Source organism: Nomascus leucogenys, chromosome 13, assembly GCF_006542625.1.
Source record: "Nomascus leucogenys isolate Asia chromosome 13, Asia_NLE_v1, whole genome shotgun sequence".
Lineage (NCBI taxonomy): Eukaryota > Metazoa > Chordata > Mammalia > Primates > Hylobatidae > Nomascus > Nomascus leucogenys.
Genome location: NC_044393.1, coordinates 103,002,328 through 103,022,370, shown reverse-complemented (window position 1 = coordinate 103,022,370; position 20,043 = coordinate 103,002,328). Strand labels below are relative to the sequence as shown.

Sequence of the window (20,043 nt, the reverse complement as noted above, 5' to 3'; positions counted from 1 at the left end):
TTTAAGGAATTAAGAATTATAAACATAAAACATAAACATATAAGCATACAAATATCAAATATTGAGAAGCCACAGAAGAAATGTTAATGAAAACTTAGAGAAAGCATATGTTGATATTGCTAGATGGAACTCTATAATGATGTTGGACAAAATACACTGTGGAAGAAAACCTGAACATTAGGAAAAGATCAGTATGCCAAAGGACTAATGAAACAGAAGTACTGCTTGCAAACAACTGATGAGCTACAATCAGCTATGATTACAACAGACTGAGTGTTTATGTCGCCCCCAAATTTATACAATGAAGTCCTAACCTCCAACATGATGGTATTAAGAGGTGGGGCCTTTGAGAGGTGATTAGGTCCCAAGAGTGGAACCCTCAGGAATGGCATTAGTGCGCATATAACAAGGCCCCAGAGAGCTCTGTCACCCTCTTTCCCACTATATGAGGATACAAGGAGAAATTGGTCATCTGTGACCCAGAAGAGGGCCCTTACCAGAATCAACCATGCTGGTACCCTGGTCTTGGACTTCCAGCTCCAGAACTGTGAGAAATATATTTCTGTTGTTTATAAGCCACACAGTCTATAGTACTTCACTACAGCAGCCCAAATGGACTAAGATGATAAAGTTATATTGCTGAATATGTTATAATACTGAAGATAAGTTACAGGATAGGTCAATATCAGCTAAACTTACCAAAAACTGTCCTAATGGAAGGCCCACAGAAAGGCAGGAAGAATGATGAAGTCTATACGGAGCAGTTATAATTTCATGATTTTATACCCAGCCCTTATGTCCTAATGTGGTTTGATAGCCTATATCTGCTCTCAGGGACATGTCTTTTGGCTGGTTGGTATCCATCTTGTCCTAGTTGTTAAATCCTTTGACTATCATCCCTTCCTATGCCCAGACAACCTGAACTACTTGCACTTTCCTCCCTGTGTGATGGGTTGAACAGTTTTGAATGTGGGCATGTTTACAGATTTTACCATAGAGAAGCCTCTCATTGCCAGTACATTTATCCTCAACCTAAAAAAGGAAGGATTTTTTTTGGTTCTGATTGCAACTAGAAGACTAAGTTAATTTATATAATAAAATGCTGCAGGAGGAGGGAAGGAGAAGAAAACAAGAGTCTCTAATGCTAGGAGTGGAGACGTTATTTTTGTCACGTTTCCAAGAATCTCTCAGAATAACTTGGGGTGTGAAGGAAACAGGACAGGAAATGAGCATTGACTAAATGTTGCTCTAGACTACACATCTGAGTCCATTTTAATACCTACTGAGAAATGTGGAGAAAAGTAAAATTATTTTAAATTATCTTTTTTATTAAATCAGGTTGCTTGTATTCACTTGATCCTGATTCACATGCTGCAAAAGACTCCATCGCATAACCTTAGAATATTTCTTGTGCTTTTTCTCAGGTTGTACACCTTCCACTTGGACTGATTTTTCCCATTCCAGATCCTACCTACTTATTTGTTTTAAATGCCACCTCGTCACTGACACCTTCCTTGAGTCTTCTCCTCCAGCAAAATGCCCCAAGCAATCCAAATGGGTATTATCATTTTCTCCTTTAAGATTTCATAGCCATTGATCTTCTTATCCCTTAGGCAATCATCGTCAATGCCTGCTCAGCTTTCCCCATGGCAGGATGAGGCTCAGCTTCAGGGTCTGCTAAGTCAGTTATCACTAGTAACTATTTCCAGGTTCAAAGAGTTGGCTGCTCCTGTCTCCCCATTTACTTTGTTGTCTTTGTAAATTTAAACCTTTTCAGAAAATCTCTTTTTATAAGTGGGATTTTGGTTACCTCCATGGGGAGAGTTTAATTTGGGCATTCAAAAGTTACTTTAGCCAGAAAATAGCTTATTATGTAAACATTTTAAAGAGCAATTTTGTAGAGAAGAGGGCTAGTTTATGTCTACCTTAAGATGAGGCAACAGGCTAAATATTTACATAGATCTTAAATGATTCAGGAAGCCCTAGGGTGATAATTTCATAATGACTAAGAGTTCAGTTTCTTAATCAACGAAAGAAAGGCAGGGTGGAGACTGGATTAGATGCTCTAAGATCTATTCCTATCTTCAAATTTTAGGAATCTGTTTGATTATTATAGGGATCCAGGCATTGGCAGGAGGAGCATCCCATCCTTTCTGAAGGTGAGATTGTGGAGGTGCCCAATGGGCCAGGTTAGTCGTGTGTGTGTGACCCAGTGTGGCTGTACCTGGGGACTGGGTCAGTCGTGTGTGTGACCCAGTGTGGCTGCACCTGGGGCCCAGGTCAGTCGTGTGTTTGTGACCCAGTGTGGCTGTACCTGGGGGCTGGGTCAGTCGTGTGTCTGACTTTGTGTTGCTGTACTTGTTCTTTGCTTCTGTTTTCCTCCCAGGTATCAACTATGGAGTCATCTCTTCACAATAACTATTTGCAGACCACAACATAAGCCTTGCAAATACATAAACATAAAAAGAAATATGAATCTCCCCTGGGACAGAAGGCCAGTGGCAGACTAGAAATCTGCACAGGAGCCACACTACAGTGCTCTCTAAACTTTAACACTTTGTCCAAACAGCCTCCCAACACAGGGCTGTGTTTCTATCTACCACGGGCTCTGTGTTTACATCCACCATGTGGGAACTGGAACTTCCCTGCCTTTTTGATTTCAACCCAGGGCTGCAGCTTATGGAAACTGAACCATAAAAGGCTTCCAGTTGTCAGAATGAGGCACCCAGACTAAACTTGAGCTTGAACTTACCAGGGAGCTGTGACCTCCAAAGGGAAGCAGCGAAAGTGTTTGTTAAGTAAGGGCCAGGCGAGGTGGCTCATGCCTGCAATCCCAGCACTTTGGGAGGCCAAGGCGGGTGGATCATTTGAGACCAGGAGTGTGAGACCAGCCTGGCCAACACGGCAAAACCCTGTCTTTACTAAAAATATAAAAAGTATATATCCATGTAATCCTAGCTACTTGGGAGGCTGAGGCAGGAGAATCGCTTGAACACGGGAGGCAGAGGTTGCAGTGACCTGAGATTGCACCAGCGCACTCCAGCCTGGGCAAGAGAGCAAGACTCCATCTCAAACAACAACAGCAGCAACAAGCGAGCTGTTGGATTCTGGATTCTGGGAGGGTCACCATGTGGAGCAGATGTTAGTATGTGTTAGGAATATGACCAAGCAGCTCAGCCTCAAACCACGATTTAAACTGTTTTTCTTTCGCCTCTCCTCTTCTGTCTGCTCCCAGTCTCAAGATACAACTTTGAGACAAGCTGTGTATGTGTTACCTTTCCTCTTGAAACACAGCCTCAGAATGTGCTGTGGCCTCCATTCCCTTTCTTTTCCCATTCTATGCTTTCATGCCTTATGCACATTTATTAACCCAGATGCGTGCAGAGCACACACCATGCTCTCTTATCTGATCATGTATTTCCTTAAAACCTCCAGGAGTCAGATCCTGATAGGACCCAGATACCTCCAGAATTCTTTCTTTAACAAAAGATTACTTCAAGGCTGATACCCACTCATGGCTGAAGAGTGACTACAAGGCCGACTGTGATTAATTGATAACCTGGTAGGATCCACGATGGTGCCAGCCCCTTCACCAAATGGGACAATAATTAAAGAGGGGCCACTGCAGCCAGTCACACCCCTTGGCACCTCCTAACCCCCTAAGCTCTTCTGCATTCCAAACCCTTTTTTAAAAAAAAAAAAAAAAAAAAAAAAGAAACCCTGTATCTCCTCCACAAATTGAAGAGTGGAATTGCTTTCTGCTCTTCCCCTTGCTAGCATAGATAATAAAGAAATACCGCTCCTTCATATCACAACTCATTATTATTTTGACTTCTTTCCATGAGCAGTGAGAAGCCGGACCCTTCTTGCTGGTTATAGTAAGAATACGGGAAATACAAATCCATACTGTCACTGTCTTGACCAGTGCAGACCTCAGGTCCCAAAGGCTCTGCCTCCTGCCGAGGCCAGACCAAGCCCCTCTGGCAGATGACCTCTGCCCCTGACTCAGGATCTCCACGATGGAGGCTCTGTCACCTTTCTCATTCAACCATTGTTGCTTGGGGCACTCTTCCGGAAATCTATGTCAATTTTTCACTTCTGTGTTTGATGATGACCTCCTGTGTGTTAAGCTGCCTCCTGCTTCTGAGACAGGATTCTGGATTCTGATTATGTAGCTCCTTGTAAGACTCTCTGGCTCCTAGTGGGTCTGCTTGCCACATTTTCCCAATCCCTATGCCCCGTCAATCCCTATAATTTCCCAAGTTCTTATTTCATGAAGATCCCGCCCTAGGAGACAGGTGTCACTGGGCTAGGAACCGGGAGACCTTGATGCTGGACCTCTCTGTATCACTGGCTCATTGGGAGTCAGGGAATCCACTCAACTTCCGGCTTAGGGTTTGCCATCTGATACACGAAGTGGGTCAGTTAGATCTTAGGTCGTTTCCCCTACAGCTGTCTATGATTTCAGATACTTGGTGGCCTCCTTCTTGGGATGCACAGGAAAGAGGAATTTGATACCATTAACTTTGAGGGAACTGGGACACTAATGTTATATTTCAGTTGCACCCCCCTCATCCCTCCGTGGTCTCCTTGCTGTCTTAGAAGAATGTCAAGGGCTGAGCTTGTGTTGAGCAAGAGGCTGAGTGCTCCTGTTCTGTGGATTTTCAAGATTTTAAATGTCACTGATAAAAAGAGAACAAAGTCATGAAGTCATGAGCTCTCTAGTAGCTAGCAAAGGCTAGCAAAGACATTGCTCTGATAAAAGTTACTCATTCTCCACCTACGGCTTAGAGGATTGAAACTCTGACTGAGGAGCGAATTGCTCCTGATCTCAGTCTCTGCCTGTAGCATATTTTCATTCTTTGAGGTCATCGCAGGAGATCATATTTTGTTACGACCATATTTAGGATGACTTACCTTTCCATGGGTTCATATCATATCTTTCCAAGATATAGACAAGCAACAAAAATATCCTTTGTATCCCGTATGCAACGTGGCCTACTCTTTTGTGTATGCTGGTTGGTGTGATCAAACTCTTGCAGTTTGGGATAAATTATCAATGAATTGGGACATAGGGAAATATTTTTCTGAGACTTCTTTAACATAACCTCAATCCTTTTTTCTTATCTGGTCATTTGAGATGGAGTCTCACTCTGTTGCCCAGGCTGGAGTGTAGTGGTGCAGTCTCAGCTCACTGCAACCTCCACCTCCTGGGTTCATGCAATTCTTCTGCCTCAGCCTCCCTAGTAGCTGAGATTACAGGCATTCACCACGATGCCCGGCTAATTTTTGTATTTTTAGTAGAGACGGGATTTTGCCATGTTAGCCAGGCAGGTCTCAAACTCCTGACCTCAGGTGAATCTGCCCACCTTGGCCTCCCAAAGTGCTGGGATTATAGGCGTGAGCCACCATGCCTGGTGATATTCAATCATCCTTAAATATGATTGAAAAGTTAATCTTTGAAATTGTTTTCCTATCTTTATTGATGGATTGATGGCTTTGGCTCATCGCTGTGTAGGATATTTACCCCTCCTAGCTCATGGGACTATTATTTTTTGTGGACGATGGGAGACAAACTGTGAGATTACCGGCACAGCGTGCACAGAACACTCTGATAAGCTGTACACCTGTATGAAACGTAAAGTAGCCCTACTGCACCAGACTCTGTGGGGGTCCAGTCATCTTGCGCCATGAGCAATGTTATCAGGTAGGCGGGATCCTCACCTGTTCTGGAATACACTGTGCTCCCACCACAGCCGTCGTCCCCTCCCCGCAAGTGTGCCTGCCCCCTCCCTGCAAACGTGCCTGCCAGGGCTCTCCGCCCTGACGGGGTGGCAGGAGCTGACCTTCGCACTTGAGCAGGAAGAAGTCCATGCTGTGGCTGAAGGAAGCGCTGAAGTAGGTGCAGTTCTCAACCAGGTCGCAGGAGAGGCACTGCCTGTTGAAGTTGCCCACCGTGTTGGCACTGGAAGAGCAAAGGATGCAGGTGTGAACGCGGGCAGAGAGGAGCCGCCCTCCACGCTGGGTGCCGCAAGCTGGTGCGCTCTCCCCATGAGGGTGATCTGCGGAGCCCTGCTACAGACCCCCCGGGCCTTTCTCCCTCTGTCTCCCTGCTGGAGCCCCTGAGACCACCCAGTTCCATTTCCACCTTCCTTTGCTGGTGGGTCCCTCCCACTCTCAAGAGCTTTCAGCACCCTGCTTGTGGGAGGGCCGGAAGGCGGTCACCTACGCTGCCTTCTCCAGGCTCTGCAGGTGGCCCGGTGTGAGGAGCATGGAGCTGTCGGCGTTATGATCTAGCACTCTATCTGCACGTGTCCTGTCTCTCTGAGTGGATGGCTAGCAATTTGAGAACAGTAGACAGAGTGATGTATCTTCAAATTCTCTGGAGTTCCAAACGCTGGCATGGGAGCAGGCAGGTCTCCTTGCTGCACCAGTGGAATTGAACTCTGGCAGCTTCCAAAAGCCCATCCCCTGACAGAGTGAAACCTTGAGAGCTCACGCTTCCCACTCAGTGGAGCTACAGAAGTGGGAACCGGCTTGAAGATGTTACCCAGGACCACTGTGGTCAAGTGTCATTTCAAGTCAAGAAGGCCTAGAATGTGCTCCCTAAAATGTAAAGATCCTAAGGTACCGGATCTACCTGGAAGAAGTTCTTATCTGAACATTTTGCCCCAGGAGGGTCCCCTCTAACCATAGGTTTCAGTATGAAGTCTGTTGCTCCAGGAGTAAAGGCATTTCACGGAAGAGAGAAGACAACCTTCTCATTCTGTAATTTAGAGGACAGGGGCCACAGGCAGCCTCTCATGTTTATTAATTGGTGACATGTGGATTTCAATTTTCCTAGTAGACACACGGTGACGATGGAACATCTACACAGAGAAGCACATCTGTGACTCTCCCTCCACTGGCTCCCTCATGCTGACCTCATCCTCTCTGCATAGCTGCCGATGGCTGGAAAGGGTGGCTGTGTTCACCAGGGAGACTTCCCAATGTCCCAGCAGTGGGGCAGGGGCAACAGGCATTGGCTCCATTTAGACAATGCGCCACTGGCCTCAAGCCTCAGGTCTGCCCTGAACAACATCCTCTTCAGCGGCCAAGGTGCCTTTAGGTGTAACTGGCTGCAGCCCTCCCATGCAGAGGCGTGGGGGAGGCAGCAGACACCCCCTCCTCACCTCTGTGGCCCTGGCAGAAAGTGCCCAGGGCCAATCTCACTTCACAACCTAAAGCCTCCTTTAGCGAGAACAGTGACTGGGCAGATGACAGGACTAAATGTAGAAGAGGGACACGCCCTAGAAAAAAACCCAGTCCCTGGGTTCAGGCATAGCGTCCCTGCCCTCTTTGAGATTTGGAAGCTTGTCCAAAGTCGCACAGTTGGGCTGTTGAGACGGGAAATTGCCTTTGGGGTCTCATCATAAATATGAGCCTTCTACTTTATAGCCATATAATATTTGTGATTAACCTTTTTCTTTCTAATCAAATTTCATTCATCTACCCCGATCCCAAATAACTTTAGACTGCTTCCAAACTGAGGGGCTTCGAGATCATGCTCCCCGTCTTCCTCAGGGCACAGTCCCCCAAAGTGAGTGAGCTACAATGCCGGAAAGCAGGGCCGGCCTCCTCGCGCTGACCCACGGCTCGTTTCCAAACCACACTCTGTTCCCTACAAAAAATCGGCGAGGGGCTAGGGGGCAGAATTCCTCTGAGGTGACATTGAATAGAGGTGAAAAGGAAAGACAGGTAAAAGTCCATCTGTTGGCCGAAAAGGCAAGTGGGTGACGGGGAAAACCCAAGTCAATGACGGCAGAAAAATAAAGCTTCAAAAGTCTCAAAACTACCCCTTTGGTGGCCTCTACAAGTTTCTTTACTTCTCTCCAGACTCTACAGCTACTCCTCTGTGGTGGGGTCTGTCTTTGCTGCCGCCCTTTCTGAACTGCTGAAAAGGTGCAATTCTGCAAAGCCTGGATGCCCTCCTAAGGGGGAGGGCCCTGTGTGCAGGGGGAGCCAGAGTTACCTGTAGAGTTGTCGTCTCCGAGGCAGGTCCTCTGTGCTCAAGAAGTAGCTGCAAAGATCACCAAGGTACACAGGGTTAGTTTGCTCCAGGGCACGTCTGCACTTCACATTCCTGGCACCACCTCTATGGACACTCCTCAGGGACTGCCGCCCATGGCCTGCAGGGAGTAGCTCCCCTGTTCAGGTCCAGTTACACCTGTGGCCACAGCAAGGGGTGGCCAGACACCTAAGGGCTGAGGGACACCAGTGCAGATTCCACTGGCTCTGGGTGCCCCCTGCACTGGCCTCTGCTTCATGGCCGGAGGGTACTGTGGTTGGGGGTGACACGCACCTGAATGTGGACGTGGAATTCTTTTACAAGATCACTCACCTTCTGAAGGGCAAGGAGCTGAGCACATTTAAGACAAGTTCAGACATAGAGCCTGGCCCAATAAATAGTTGTTGACTCATTTTCACCTAAGACCTCCCAATGCAGAAACCTTGGCTTTTACCCCGGGAGCAGGGAGGCGAAATTGTATGGTGGTAAAATCCTCCGAACTGGGCTCCCCTCATCTGAGCTAAATCCACCTGCTACCAACTAAATAACCTGGAGCAAATTACTCATTTTTGTTTTCATTTACTTATTTTTAAAATGGAGAAAGCAGTAAACTCACCTCATGGAACTGTTGTATTCAATAATGTCTGTAAAGCACTTGGCTTAGTGCCTGGACTAGTAAAAACTCAATCCACATCAGTACTACCCCTACTACTGCTGTTAGTGCGTTTCCCCTCACGGGCTGGCTGCAAGCCTAATTGCGTCCTCAGGACGCCGCAGCTCTGGAAGTTGGACTGTTGAGACGGGAATCTACTCTACATTTTCATGAAGAAACTAGGAGTCAGTGATGCTCCCTGAGGAGGAAAGAGGAGGCCTCCTGTGCTTCTGTATTCCATGAGTGTAACTGACAAAAAATAACAAACGTGTCCCATTGGCCGGTAAGACGGGGCAGGCCCCTGGTTCTCACTCACATCTTATTCCCCTTCTCGTCGTAGGCTAGAATCTTGGTCACGTCCCAGTCCCCGGAGGTGATGGACTGGATGTTGTCGTTGCTGCTGTTGGGCTGAAACACACAGACATGGCATCAGGAGCAGACACCGGTGTCCCGGCATGGCTCTGCATCCTCCAACTGTTTTGGACACCAGGCGACAGCGGCTGCCATTCTGTCTGTGGGAAGGGCTCTCTTCCCCTTCTGCCTGCTCCTCTCCTGGGAGGCAACATCCTCCGTGGGGCTTCCCAACCAACCCCAGGCCCGCAGCCTCCCTGACCCCCAAATGTCAGTGGTGGGGAACAGTGCCCTGTCCTCTTTGGTGACATGAATCATTTGGACCTGACCTCCAACCACGATGGACGCATCTCAGGAGGAGAATCAATGCTTTATAGGCCTTTTTCATTTGTAAATCTAATTAGTGGAGCCATTACTGAAGGGGGACCAGTGAGGGAGGAAAGAGACAAATGCCGGGAGGTGGATGAATTCAGGGAGGGAAAAAGAAGAATAAACGGAGGGAGAAAGGGCGCTCCCTGCTGCCGCTGACAAGGACGGTTTGGACCTGCATTGCCACACTACACGTTTTGCACGCATTGTCTTTCCCTATGTGCCCCTTGAGCTAAGAAGAATGGCAACAGACAATAGTAACGACAAACAATAACAGAAGAGAGAGACAGGGCCGTCTAGGCAGGAGCAATGTTTCAGTGGGGATTTGAAATGGGGCAGCTGTTCTGGATGGCAGGTGCACTGGGAGATGGGCACAGAGCAGGTGGAGATTTAACTAGGTGGAGGGCCCAAGGTACACACTCTGTGGGCTGCAGACTCGAACATGGGGGTTGGGGGGCAGCAGGGCCTGGGGGCGCAGAGAGTGTGCAGGAGAGGCTGGGGAGTTTGAAGAAGGTTTGGAAAGGGAAGGCCCTGGGGGCCCCCCGAGGGGTTCTGGGGACCTGCAGGAGATGGTGCCTCACGGGTGGTGCAGGAGACCTGCTTCCTGCTGGAATGTTTGATAGGGCTCTGGGCAAATGACGGCAACTTGGACAAATACAGAGACTGGGAGCCAAATGAAAACACTGAAGCATTTATAAATCTTCTTTTTTTTTTTTTTGTTTTTTGAGACAGTGTCTCACTCTGTCACCCTGGAGTGCAGTGGCACGATCTCAGCTTACTGCAGCCTCCGCCTCCTGGGTTCAAGCGATTCTCCTACTTCAGCCTCCCAAGTAGCTGGGACTACAGGCACGTGCCACCATGCCCAGCTAATTTTTGTTTCACCATGTTGGCCAGGCTGGTCTTGAACTCCTGACCTCAGGTGATCCACCTGCCTCAGCCTCCCAAAGTGCTGGGATTACAGGTGTGAGCCACCGCACCTGGCCAGCATTTTAAAATCTTGATCTAAGTGGTGTAAAATAGTAAACAAAAAAGAATGTAGGATGGTAGAATGAAGACCATAGGAAAAAGCAAAGGCAATAGCTTGCAGACATTCTATCAGTCGTGTCATGAAGTGCACTGAGAAAAAATTGTACCTGAACCTCTGAGAGACGCCATTTCCATCCCAGGAGTCCCACAACCCCAACCCCGATTCCATCCCAGGAGCCTCACAGCCCCCACCCTGATTCCATCCCAGGGGTCCCGCAGCCCCTACCCCGATTCCATCCCAGGGGTCCCGCAGCCCCCACCCCGATTCCATCCCAGGGGTGCCGCAGCCCCCACCCCGATTCCATCCCAGGGGTGCCGCAGCCCCCACCCCGATTCCATCCCAGGGGCCCTGCAGCCCCCACCCCGACTCCATCCCAGGGGTCCCACAGCCCCCACCCCGACTCCATCCCAGGGGTCCCGCAGCCCCCACCCCGATTCCATCCCAGGGGTCCCGCAGCCCCCACCCCGATTCCATCCCAGGGGTCCCGCAGCCCCCACCCCGATTCCATCCCAGGGGTCCCGCAGCCCCCACCCCGATTCCATCCCAGGGGTTCCGCAGCCCCCACCCCGATTCCATCCCAGGGGTCCCGCAGCCCCCACCCCGATTCCATCCCAGGGGCCCCGCAGCCCCCACCCCGACTCCATCCCAGGGGTTCCGCAGCCCCCACCCCGATTCCATCAAAGCTGCTCTTAGTGGGGATGTTCTTGGATTGTTTTTTTTTGAAATTGCCTTTGGGGCCTTGTCATAAATATGAGCCTTCTATGTTATAGCCATAGAATATTTGTGATTAACCTTTTCTCTGATCGCATTTCATTCATCTACCCTGATCCCAAGTAACTTTAGACTGCCTCCAAAACTGAGGAGTTCCGAGATCATGCTTCCCTTCTTCCTCAGGGCAGAGTCCCCCAAAGTCAACACCATGGCAGCCCCGTCTTGCAGGCGTGAGGCTCCCTGAGGTGACCTCTGCAGGAGACAGTGACCCCGGGATATCTACTTTTGGTCCTAGATTCACGTATATTAATCTCTGAGGTTCCCTACCCAGGGATGCTCCGTTCCTAACTTGCCGGACCCCAGAACCAGTGAGTGATGACTGGTAGCACTCACATAATAAAATAATACCTGCATCCAACTCTGGGTGGAGATAGGGTGGCATGGGAGGCTGGACCCTGAGGGACGTTGAGTGCATGGAGCCATGCCTCAGAGGGGAGTATGTTAAGGAGACCCCCAGCAGAGGGAGAAGGAAAGGGCCCCCGGCACAGATGCTCCTCTAACATCCTCAGCCTTACACTGAACAGGGGACCCCAGGGTCTCTGCTGACCTTGGCAGAAGCGTCACTCACATTCTCGCACGTGACCAGATAGAGCAAGGCTCCACCAGGCCTGACAGGAACCTCCGCACTCACCAGCGCCATGCTCTGTCCTGCCTTCGGGACTCACCTTCAGTTTCCTCGGGGTCCTCGAAAAAAAAGTGTGCCCAGCCCTAGAGGCTGTCACCCCATGGCCTCTAGCAGGCTAGTTTCTAGTTCAGTCCTGGAAACTAGCAGGACTTACCTGGGACGAGGACACGGTGATGTGATAGAATTTCCCTCGTCCTCCCTGGGGGATCGCTCTGATGAAGAAAAACTTTCGGCCATCCTTGGAGAACACGGGTTCTTCATTCTGTGGACAAAGGCCACGGATGAAACCACAACTAAAACATCACTTATTTTGAAGAGGTTGAACCAGAATAAAATATGCCCCAAGATACGCTTTCTATGTGGTTTCTAAGGAGAGGTGCTGTTGAAATAATAAGTGCTTGGTGGGGCCATCACTTTCCTTGGGCATCATGAGTCAACTGTTCTGTTTTCTAAAAGAAGAAGAAGAATGAGGAATTAAGAGGCTACAGCCCCGGCAGTGGCAAATAAAAAGGCATCCCTCAGTCTACACAGCACCGAGACAAAGACCAGCCCTGTGTGCACACCAAGCTCACCAGCGAGAACAGGAACTCTGTTCTCAAAACTCAAAAGCGGGTGCTTCCCCCTCGAATTATTGCCCATTGAAACCAGAGCGTATTGTGAGATTTCTCCAGTGGCGTTTATTATATATCAGAAAAAAAACATAATTCTCAACAATCACAAACCAGATTTTGCCTAAAAGCAAAATCTATTCTTTCTGTCTTTCCTTCTTATTTAATACAATTGATCTCACACTGAATAGCCCATCAAGAAGGCAAGAAAAAAAGAAAAGAAACACAAGGACAAATGCCACGGATTCTAAAACGCAGGTGGGAGGGGACAGCAGTCCCAGGGACGTGCTCCACCTCAGGCCACACTGGATGACAACACTTGCTTGGATCTACTATCTCTTTTCCCTGGAAACAGAATCAGCATGCCCAGTTTTCCCTGGGGGAAGGGTTCTGGGCTGGATTTAGGGCAGGTGTCACCACCGTCTCTGCCTGGCCCCCGGAGAGTAAACAGCCAGTGGCCTCAGCCTTCCACCAGCCTGCAGGGTGGCCGTTGCTTTGATGGGCAAAAAAGGATTTTGCTACTGCAGTACCTTGGCCTCTCTGAAGCCCAAGTGTGAAAGTTTCCATCCGTGAACACCAATTAGCTGGTTGCGAGATGTATTTTCTGACTCAAGGAGCTTCACACGAATGCAGGGATGACAACGAATGGTGAATAAACCCCAGCTGGCACAAGCAAAACTCATTTCCCTACAGCGAGTGAACCCATGCAGATATGATGTGCCCAGAGAAATAAACTAACATGTGATTAAAATGACATTTAATCTTCATGAATATTTGCAATAAAATGAAACCTTTAATCTGCAAACATTTATTTTTCTATTTAGAGTTGGAAGCATGGTATTTAAAAGCAGAGGAAATGGAAAAACCAGCGGTTAATTTGGCTTTTAAAATGCACTTCTATTTGCCAACTGTGGGGCGGGTAGGGCTACATTCCCTCAGTTTTCTGGGGGAAATGTTTGCACATTTGGCAGAGAAAGATACTCTAAATAAATGTAATAAATAATTAATTCGGGCCAGAAGCATTGTTTTTATAATGAGGCCTCCACCGTTGTGATGTCATCTCTACCTTGTCATGGAAACATTCCTGGGAACACAGGTGAAGCCTCTGAGTCTCTCCGAGAGCCGGTTTCTCACGTGGTAAACGTATTTTTAGTGACAAAGTGCAATGATTGTTGACCAGGGGACCTGGATTTTATCCTGGTTCTGTCTCTCATTTGATTTTGGGGGAAGCGTTTCTAGTCTCTCTGGATGACAGAATTTATCACACACAGGGCCTGGTTTCCTCAACTCCACTCAGCAGGTCTGTGAAGAAGGAGCCCTTTTCACTCATGAGAGCTTCTTTGTGAGCTAGTTGTAGCATTTTTGCCAGTTTTTTTTTTCCATGGTTCAGATATAATAATTTTGTCCAACCCCCCTTCCAGCCCAAATTTTGAAATCACAAAACCAAAATTCCGATTAAAGAAGAAAGACAGAAATGGATCCATGGAACCGATCCTTCAAGCAAAACAATAGGCTCTGGGGTTCTATGGCAAATGCAGATGGTTCTGGCAGAGGATCCTCGTGGGTCTGCATCAGGACTGACTTTGCAGGGTCAGCGCAGCAGTGACAGGGTGTATATGTGGCAGGGGGGATGACCTGCTTTTCTGGAATATTCCCAGAGGAGAGGGAACTTGGTGGGTCTCCACACATGCATTTGCCTCTTCTTTTTGGCTCATGGGGAATCTCTGCGGGTGACCATACTGAGGATTCCAGGAAGGAGGTGGGAAGAGAAGAGAGGAGGATGAACGGCTCAGATGAACAGCTCAGATGACACAAAATTAGCAGGCTCGCTACAGCTCACCTCTGTTCTTGCATCGGGTCCTCGGAAGACCGTTGGACCTAAGCAGGCCGGGTCTCCCTGAGTCTGCAGGACTTTCCAGATGCCAGTCTCTCCTGGGCCAGCTGGGGCAAGCTTCTGTGACCCATTGGAGATGGGTGGGTAGAGTGCACGTGGCCTCCGTGTGTCTCCCTCACTCACGCCTGCAGCCCTCCCAGGAAAACCCCCTTAGGCTCTGTCTGAAGCGGCAGCCAATGGCTTCGCTGGCAGCAGGAGGCAGGTCCAGCTTTAAAAAGTTACTAAGTTGTTCCCCAGGATCTCACAATATCTTGAGGGATGCAGAAACACTACAGATTATTTTTGAAAAATAGCGTCCATGAATTCCTTTACAAAAAAAACAATGTCATAAGAAACTGTTGGAAATTAAAACTTCCTGCAGACCACGGAGCTGCGATCCTCACAGGTGCAGACTCACAACCTGTAGGGTCTTCAGAGACACCCTGGCCTACCAGCTGCTGCCATGGGCGGGGTGCCCCAACCCAGTGTCACAATCACAACTGCAGCTGATGGGCCGACCTGACCCAGGGACGCTCCATCCCAGAAGAACACACCCGTCACAGAACATTACGTTTCCAACTCATGACAGCATTGCATATGTTTAAGCAGCTATTTTAAAAATTTAGCTGTGTGCTTAGTAAATACTTTAAACTTTACATTTGAAAACAGCAAGAATTATTTTAATTCATGCTACCTTTTAAGCGTTGATTGGATTCTGCTTGGAAGGATCTGGTTTCCAGAATCCCATTCAGGCTGTCTTAGCCCGCACTTGAGTAGCTGTTCTCACATGGACAATGAGACACACAATCGCTAATACAGGAAAGTCCTGCTGACGACCTCGGCTCTGTAGCTACTCTGCAGAGCTGATGAAGTGAGTGCTGGAGGACAGAACCACGGCCCCAATGGGCCTCCAGGGACCATGCACTCTGCCGTCCATCCAGAGGGCAGAACCGCAGGTGGCCGGCCGGGAAGCCAGCTCCCCCGTGAGACTGCCCCTTGAGGGGGACGGGAAGCAGAGTGAGCATGTCCACCTTGCTTTCCCATAGCCTCCCTGCCCCCAACAAAGAGTCACGTCCCTCACCTCCTCCTGTTCAAACACAAAGTGGGCCTGGATAGGGCCTCCTGCTCCCTGTCCACCACGCTTTTCCCAGCTCCCACTCCCACCAACACCCGAATACCTCAGCACTGCTTCTGAATGTCTGAGGATCACCCTCGTGGACTGCACGATGCACGTGATGTGAACATCTCATTTCTCTGTCTAGGATGTACCATCTTTAAGAGCTCATGCTCTAGCTTATTCATTTATAAAAAAATTGTTGAGGTAAAATTCCCATAACACAAAAGAAAACATATTAATAAAAGTGAGCAATTGAGTGGCATTTAGTCCATTCACAATGACATGCAGCCACCCCCTCTATCTAGTTCCAAAACATTTCCGCCGCCCCAAAATAAACCCCCGTTCATTAAGCTGTTCCTCTCCATACTCCCCTGGCCTTGGGACACCACTGATCAGCTTTCTGTGTCTATGAGCTTATTTATTCTGGATATTTTACATAGATGGAATTGTACAATAAGGTAGCCTTTTGTATCTGTTATTAGATGTGCTATTCACAACAGCCAAAAAGTAGATAGAACCCAAATGTCCATCAACAGACAAACAAACTGAATATACTGGAATACTATTTCAGTTCTTCTTATGGCTGAATAATATTCCAGTATATGTATTATATTGTATATATATATATGTATACATACATATAACACACACACATATATATGTATAATATTCCAGGATATATACTACATACATATTCTGGGATATTATTCAGCCATAAGAAGGAATAAAATTCTGATACACACCACAACGTGTGCTCAGTGATAGTAGCTGACTCATTTTTTGAAGTCCACAGCCTAGCATGGTGCCTGGTAAGATCCATAAATATTGGTTGAACACATGATATATAGATAACAGAGTTTACAAAATGATCCTTTCATTGTAATCTCTCTGACAATTTGTCTAATGTGAGATGAACATCACAATATCATTTTTGATATGTATGCTTATATGTTTGGTCCAGGTGGCATTCAAGAACTTTCCAGCATGCTAATGTTTGAGGGTTCCCTAAGTCTTTCCTCTTCCCGATATCTTCTTGGCTTGGACTCAGCACCCAAATTGGGACATGCAAGACGAAAGCGGCCATGTGGAGCCATTCCTCTTGTGAATAAGATTGGCACAGAGCAGAAACAGGATACATTTTGGAGTAGCCCGTCAGTTGATGAGGCTCTGACTTCTGAGATAATTATATTCCTGACTCCACAGGCAGAAGCAGCAGCCCAGCATCTATAGTGCTGGAATGTTCTTGGAGAGCCATGGTGATAGTTTTGTCCAGCTTCAGTTATTTTCCGTAAATAGGATCTACCATATCGACGAAGAAGCATACCTGTGTCTCTACCATCATTCACGAGACTCAAGTCTGGCTTGACTTTTCCCAGAGTCTTTAAGACAATTTTCATCCCCTTAGGAAGGACAAGGAGACAGGAAGCTTCCAAAGCTTTTTCACCTGTTCTTCTTAGTGTCAGAGAGTGGAATGAGACAAAAAGGCTTGAAGAAAGAAAATACTGATACTTTCTGTGCAAGTTTAATTTAGAAAAAATTGTCTCAGAATGATTTATCTGGGCTTCTCCTGATCTCTTTTGGTCTCAAGTTCCTAGAGTCTGTTTCTATGTGTGTTCCTTTATCCGAGTTAGGGATGAAGAATCTCCAGGGATGGTTTGCAGTTATGTCCCTGAGGACGGGTCTTATGGAATCACAGAGGAGGTGACTCCAAATGAGACACCAACAAAACCACCCCTGGCAATAAACAGGGATATCCACCACTTTTCCACCCTTTTACTAGAGTAGATTATGTCAAGCTACCTTTGATGACTGTTCATTTTCAATTCACCAAGGTGCTGGCATCTAACTGCAAGCTGAGGTCTCACCAAACATTCCACACTGTGAAGAGCCATGATTTTCACATGACCCTCCCTGGAACTCGGATTCTCTGGGAGCTCTCTGGGCAACCCTGGAGAATGGGAGGCACTGTGAGCAGAGCCGGCACACTGCCTGTTTCTGCCTGGGGAGCCCTGTGTGATTTACTCTGAGAAGGCATTCTGCTGTTGTCAAAGCTCTGAGCCAGCCCTAGGGTGGATCGGGTGGAGGTGACAGTGGGGACCCAGACGTGCGGTAGTTACCTGTCTATGGAGCCAGGCCTCACTTTCATCCTCGTGTTTCTGAAATGAAATAAAAGCATTAGACAAGAGGGGTTTTTTTGTTTATTTTTGCATGTATTGTGTCTGTGACCAACAGTGCAGAAAACAATTTGGCTTCACCTACATGGTCGCTGTGCAAGCATTGCACAGCTGCCATGGCAGCTCCGGAAGGAGGCAATCCCAAGCTCTCTTCTTTGTCTCGTGCGTGGCTTGGAGCCGAACACAAGCATCCTCAAATGAGAAAATGCCACTATCCCTAGCAACAAGGACAAACCCGTGGTGGGAAAGAACCCTCTGGAGGAAGATGGCACGTGTACCAGGGGGCGGTCATCACTGCCCGGGCATGTGTCCATCTAACAGTGAACCTCAGGCTACGCTGAGTCAGAACATTGGACATTGTGTCCAGATCCCATTCTGGAACACTGAGGAACACTCCTGGTGGACCAGAAACCCTTTCAAAGGGGCTAAAGCATATAGGAAAAGTAGGTCTCACAGTGGTCTGTGGAAAGATGCAAACAAAAGAAAAACGAAACTCCAGACACCAAACTCAAGCTGTGCAGCACACACCTGTCACCTGGAGGCGCTGTGGGCCTGGTGCTGGTGCAGACTGGACCTCTGGGCCCCTGGAGCAGGCCTCTGTCATGGGTTATAGCAGGAAGCGGCGTCTGCCACTGACACTCAAGGCTCAGGGGCATGGAGAAGTTGCAGATTACAAGCCATTTTTAGCTGCCTGCTTTGTGTCCTCACGTTCCCTCCTTCCCCTCAAGCAAGCTCCTCAGAATAGCCTGGAATCCGCCCCGGGTTAGATAAAAGGTCAGGCAAGACTGACCAGCTTAGAAACCATCACCGTGCTTAGGATCTCAGGCACAGCTGTCGTGTTAGGATCCTCTCAATAAATATGCCTGCGAGCCTTGGCCCCCCTCAGCCGCCTTGGCCCCCCCTCAGCCGGGAAATGGAAACTTAAGATCAAAAAGGAGTTTCTGAAAGGCCTGCCTCAATGTATTAATCGATTTTATTTGATGTTTACAAAACCCGCCACAGGTGACCTGCTTCTGGGGGCCCTAATGGAGCAGCGTAGGGTGGAGGGGGGCCCCATCCCATGGGGCGAGGGTGAGGCCTTGGGCCGCCCGCCTGCTCCACCCGGGCGTCCTCTCTTAGACTTGATCTTCCCTTTGCTTACTCTTTGAGCATTTTAATTTTCTTTCCCCTACATTCACCTCCTCTCGCTATACACTGAATCGGCCTGAGACTCCTAGAAACATGGCTGGCTTCACCAGGACCTGGGGAGGGACGCGCGCCTGGAGCCCGCTGGGGGAAGCTGTCGGCGGGGTCTGGGGAAAGGCAGTGCCCCTCCTCTGTGAGCATCAGCTGCAACGAGGAGGACGCTCACTTAGGTCACAGCGGTGAGCGCGGATAAAGGGAAGCAACACTCAGTGAACTGTGGACGGCGTGCAGGTGCCGGGCACCGGGTGACTGGCAATTCACGGATGGGTTCTGCCGGGTCTGCGGCAGCGCCTGCATCAGCCACGAGGTGGCAGCCACGCCGGGGCCGGGACTCTGCGCCGCAGGCTCCCCGCAGCAGCTCGGCGGCCGGCCCCCAAGCCCCAGGCCCGAGGGCTGAGACGACTCTGGCGCCACCTCGGGCGCGTCTGACCATCGGTTCTTCGCCCGTCTCCCCTCCACCCCCACAGACCCCCCCGTACCTTTGTGCAGACCCCCGTGGTGGCGTCGCAGAGGGTGAGGATGGACACGTTCTGCGCCCGGTTCAGCCAGGTCACGGCGACCTTGGTGCTGGTGGCCCACTTCACCATGGTGATGTAGTACTCCCTGGAAACGCCAAACGCAGCATGAGCAGCTTGGCAGGACCCCCGCACGACAGAAGCCAGGGGACCGCCGACCCCAGCCCTGGACACGACACGGGAGCCGGGGGCCGGAGCCAGTGGTGACACAGCCAGCCTGCGAGCTTCTGAAATCCGGCTTATCAAGAATCTGCACTGGTGCGGGACTCTGAGGGGCCGCCCAGTCATTGCCTCTTGCTAAATAAACCCAAAGACACGGGGAGTTGCATGTCACTGCGTGTGGCTGCCCTGGGGGTGAGGGGCGTGGGGGCTGCTCTGTGGGTTTTGAGGTCTCGTCTCCCAGCTGATGCCACCAGGCAAACGTACGACTAACCACCTGACCGGGCAGCAAGGGGTCCGGGGAGGCAGGACAGAGAAAGAACCGGAAAAGGGCTGGCGGGAGGCCCCAGAGAGTGACACAGGGTGAGAAGCATCCCAGCCTAGGCTGTTGAAGGCTCCATTCTCTAATTCCTCCTCCTTAAAGATAAAATACCCAGGGACACTCTCTAGCTAATTAGGGAAATTGGTTCATGGCTCTGGGCTTCAGGCGAACTTGGTTTGATATCTTAAGGGTCATGCCGCCTGATTCTGCCCAAACCTGAAACTACCACGGGCTCTGTGCGGCTCTCT

The 20,043-nt window shown here is 49.2% G+C and overlaps 1 protein-coding gene across 5 annotated transcripts in view; it reads right to left on the bottom strand.

Annotated features, from left to right (window-relative positions):
• The window catches only part of DPP6 (dipeptidyl peptidase like 6), a 1,188,326-nt gene that overhangs the window by 87,279 nt on the left and 1,081,004 nt on the right, over positions 1 to 20,043 (bottom strand). For all 5 annotated transcript variants that reach the window (XM_030826245.1, XM_030826246.1, XM_004090271.3 and 2 more), the window contains 6 exons: positions 19,279 to 19,402; positions 17,558 to 17,596; positions 11,997 to 12,104; positions 9,016 to 9,107; positions 8,012 to 8,059; positions 5,847 to 5,965 (listed from right to left, as the gene is read on the bottom strand). In XM_030826245.1, coding sequence (XP_030682105.1) covers positions 5,847 to 5,965; positions 8,012 to 8,059; positions 9,016 to 9,107; positions 11,997 to 12,104; positions 17,558 to 17,596; positions 19,279 to 19,402 — 530 coding nt within the window. The remainder of the gene's footprint in view (positions 1 to 5,846; positions 5,966 to 8,011; positions 8,060 to 9,015; positions 9,108 to 11,996; positions 12,105 to 17,557; positions 17,597 to 19,278; positions 19,403 to 20,043) is intronic.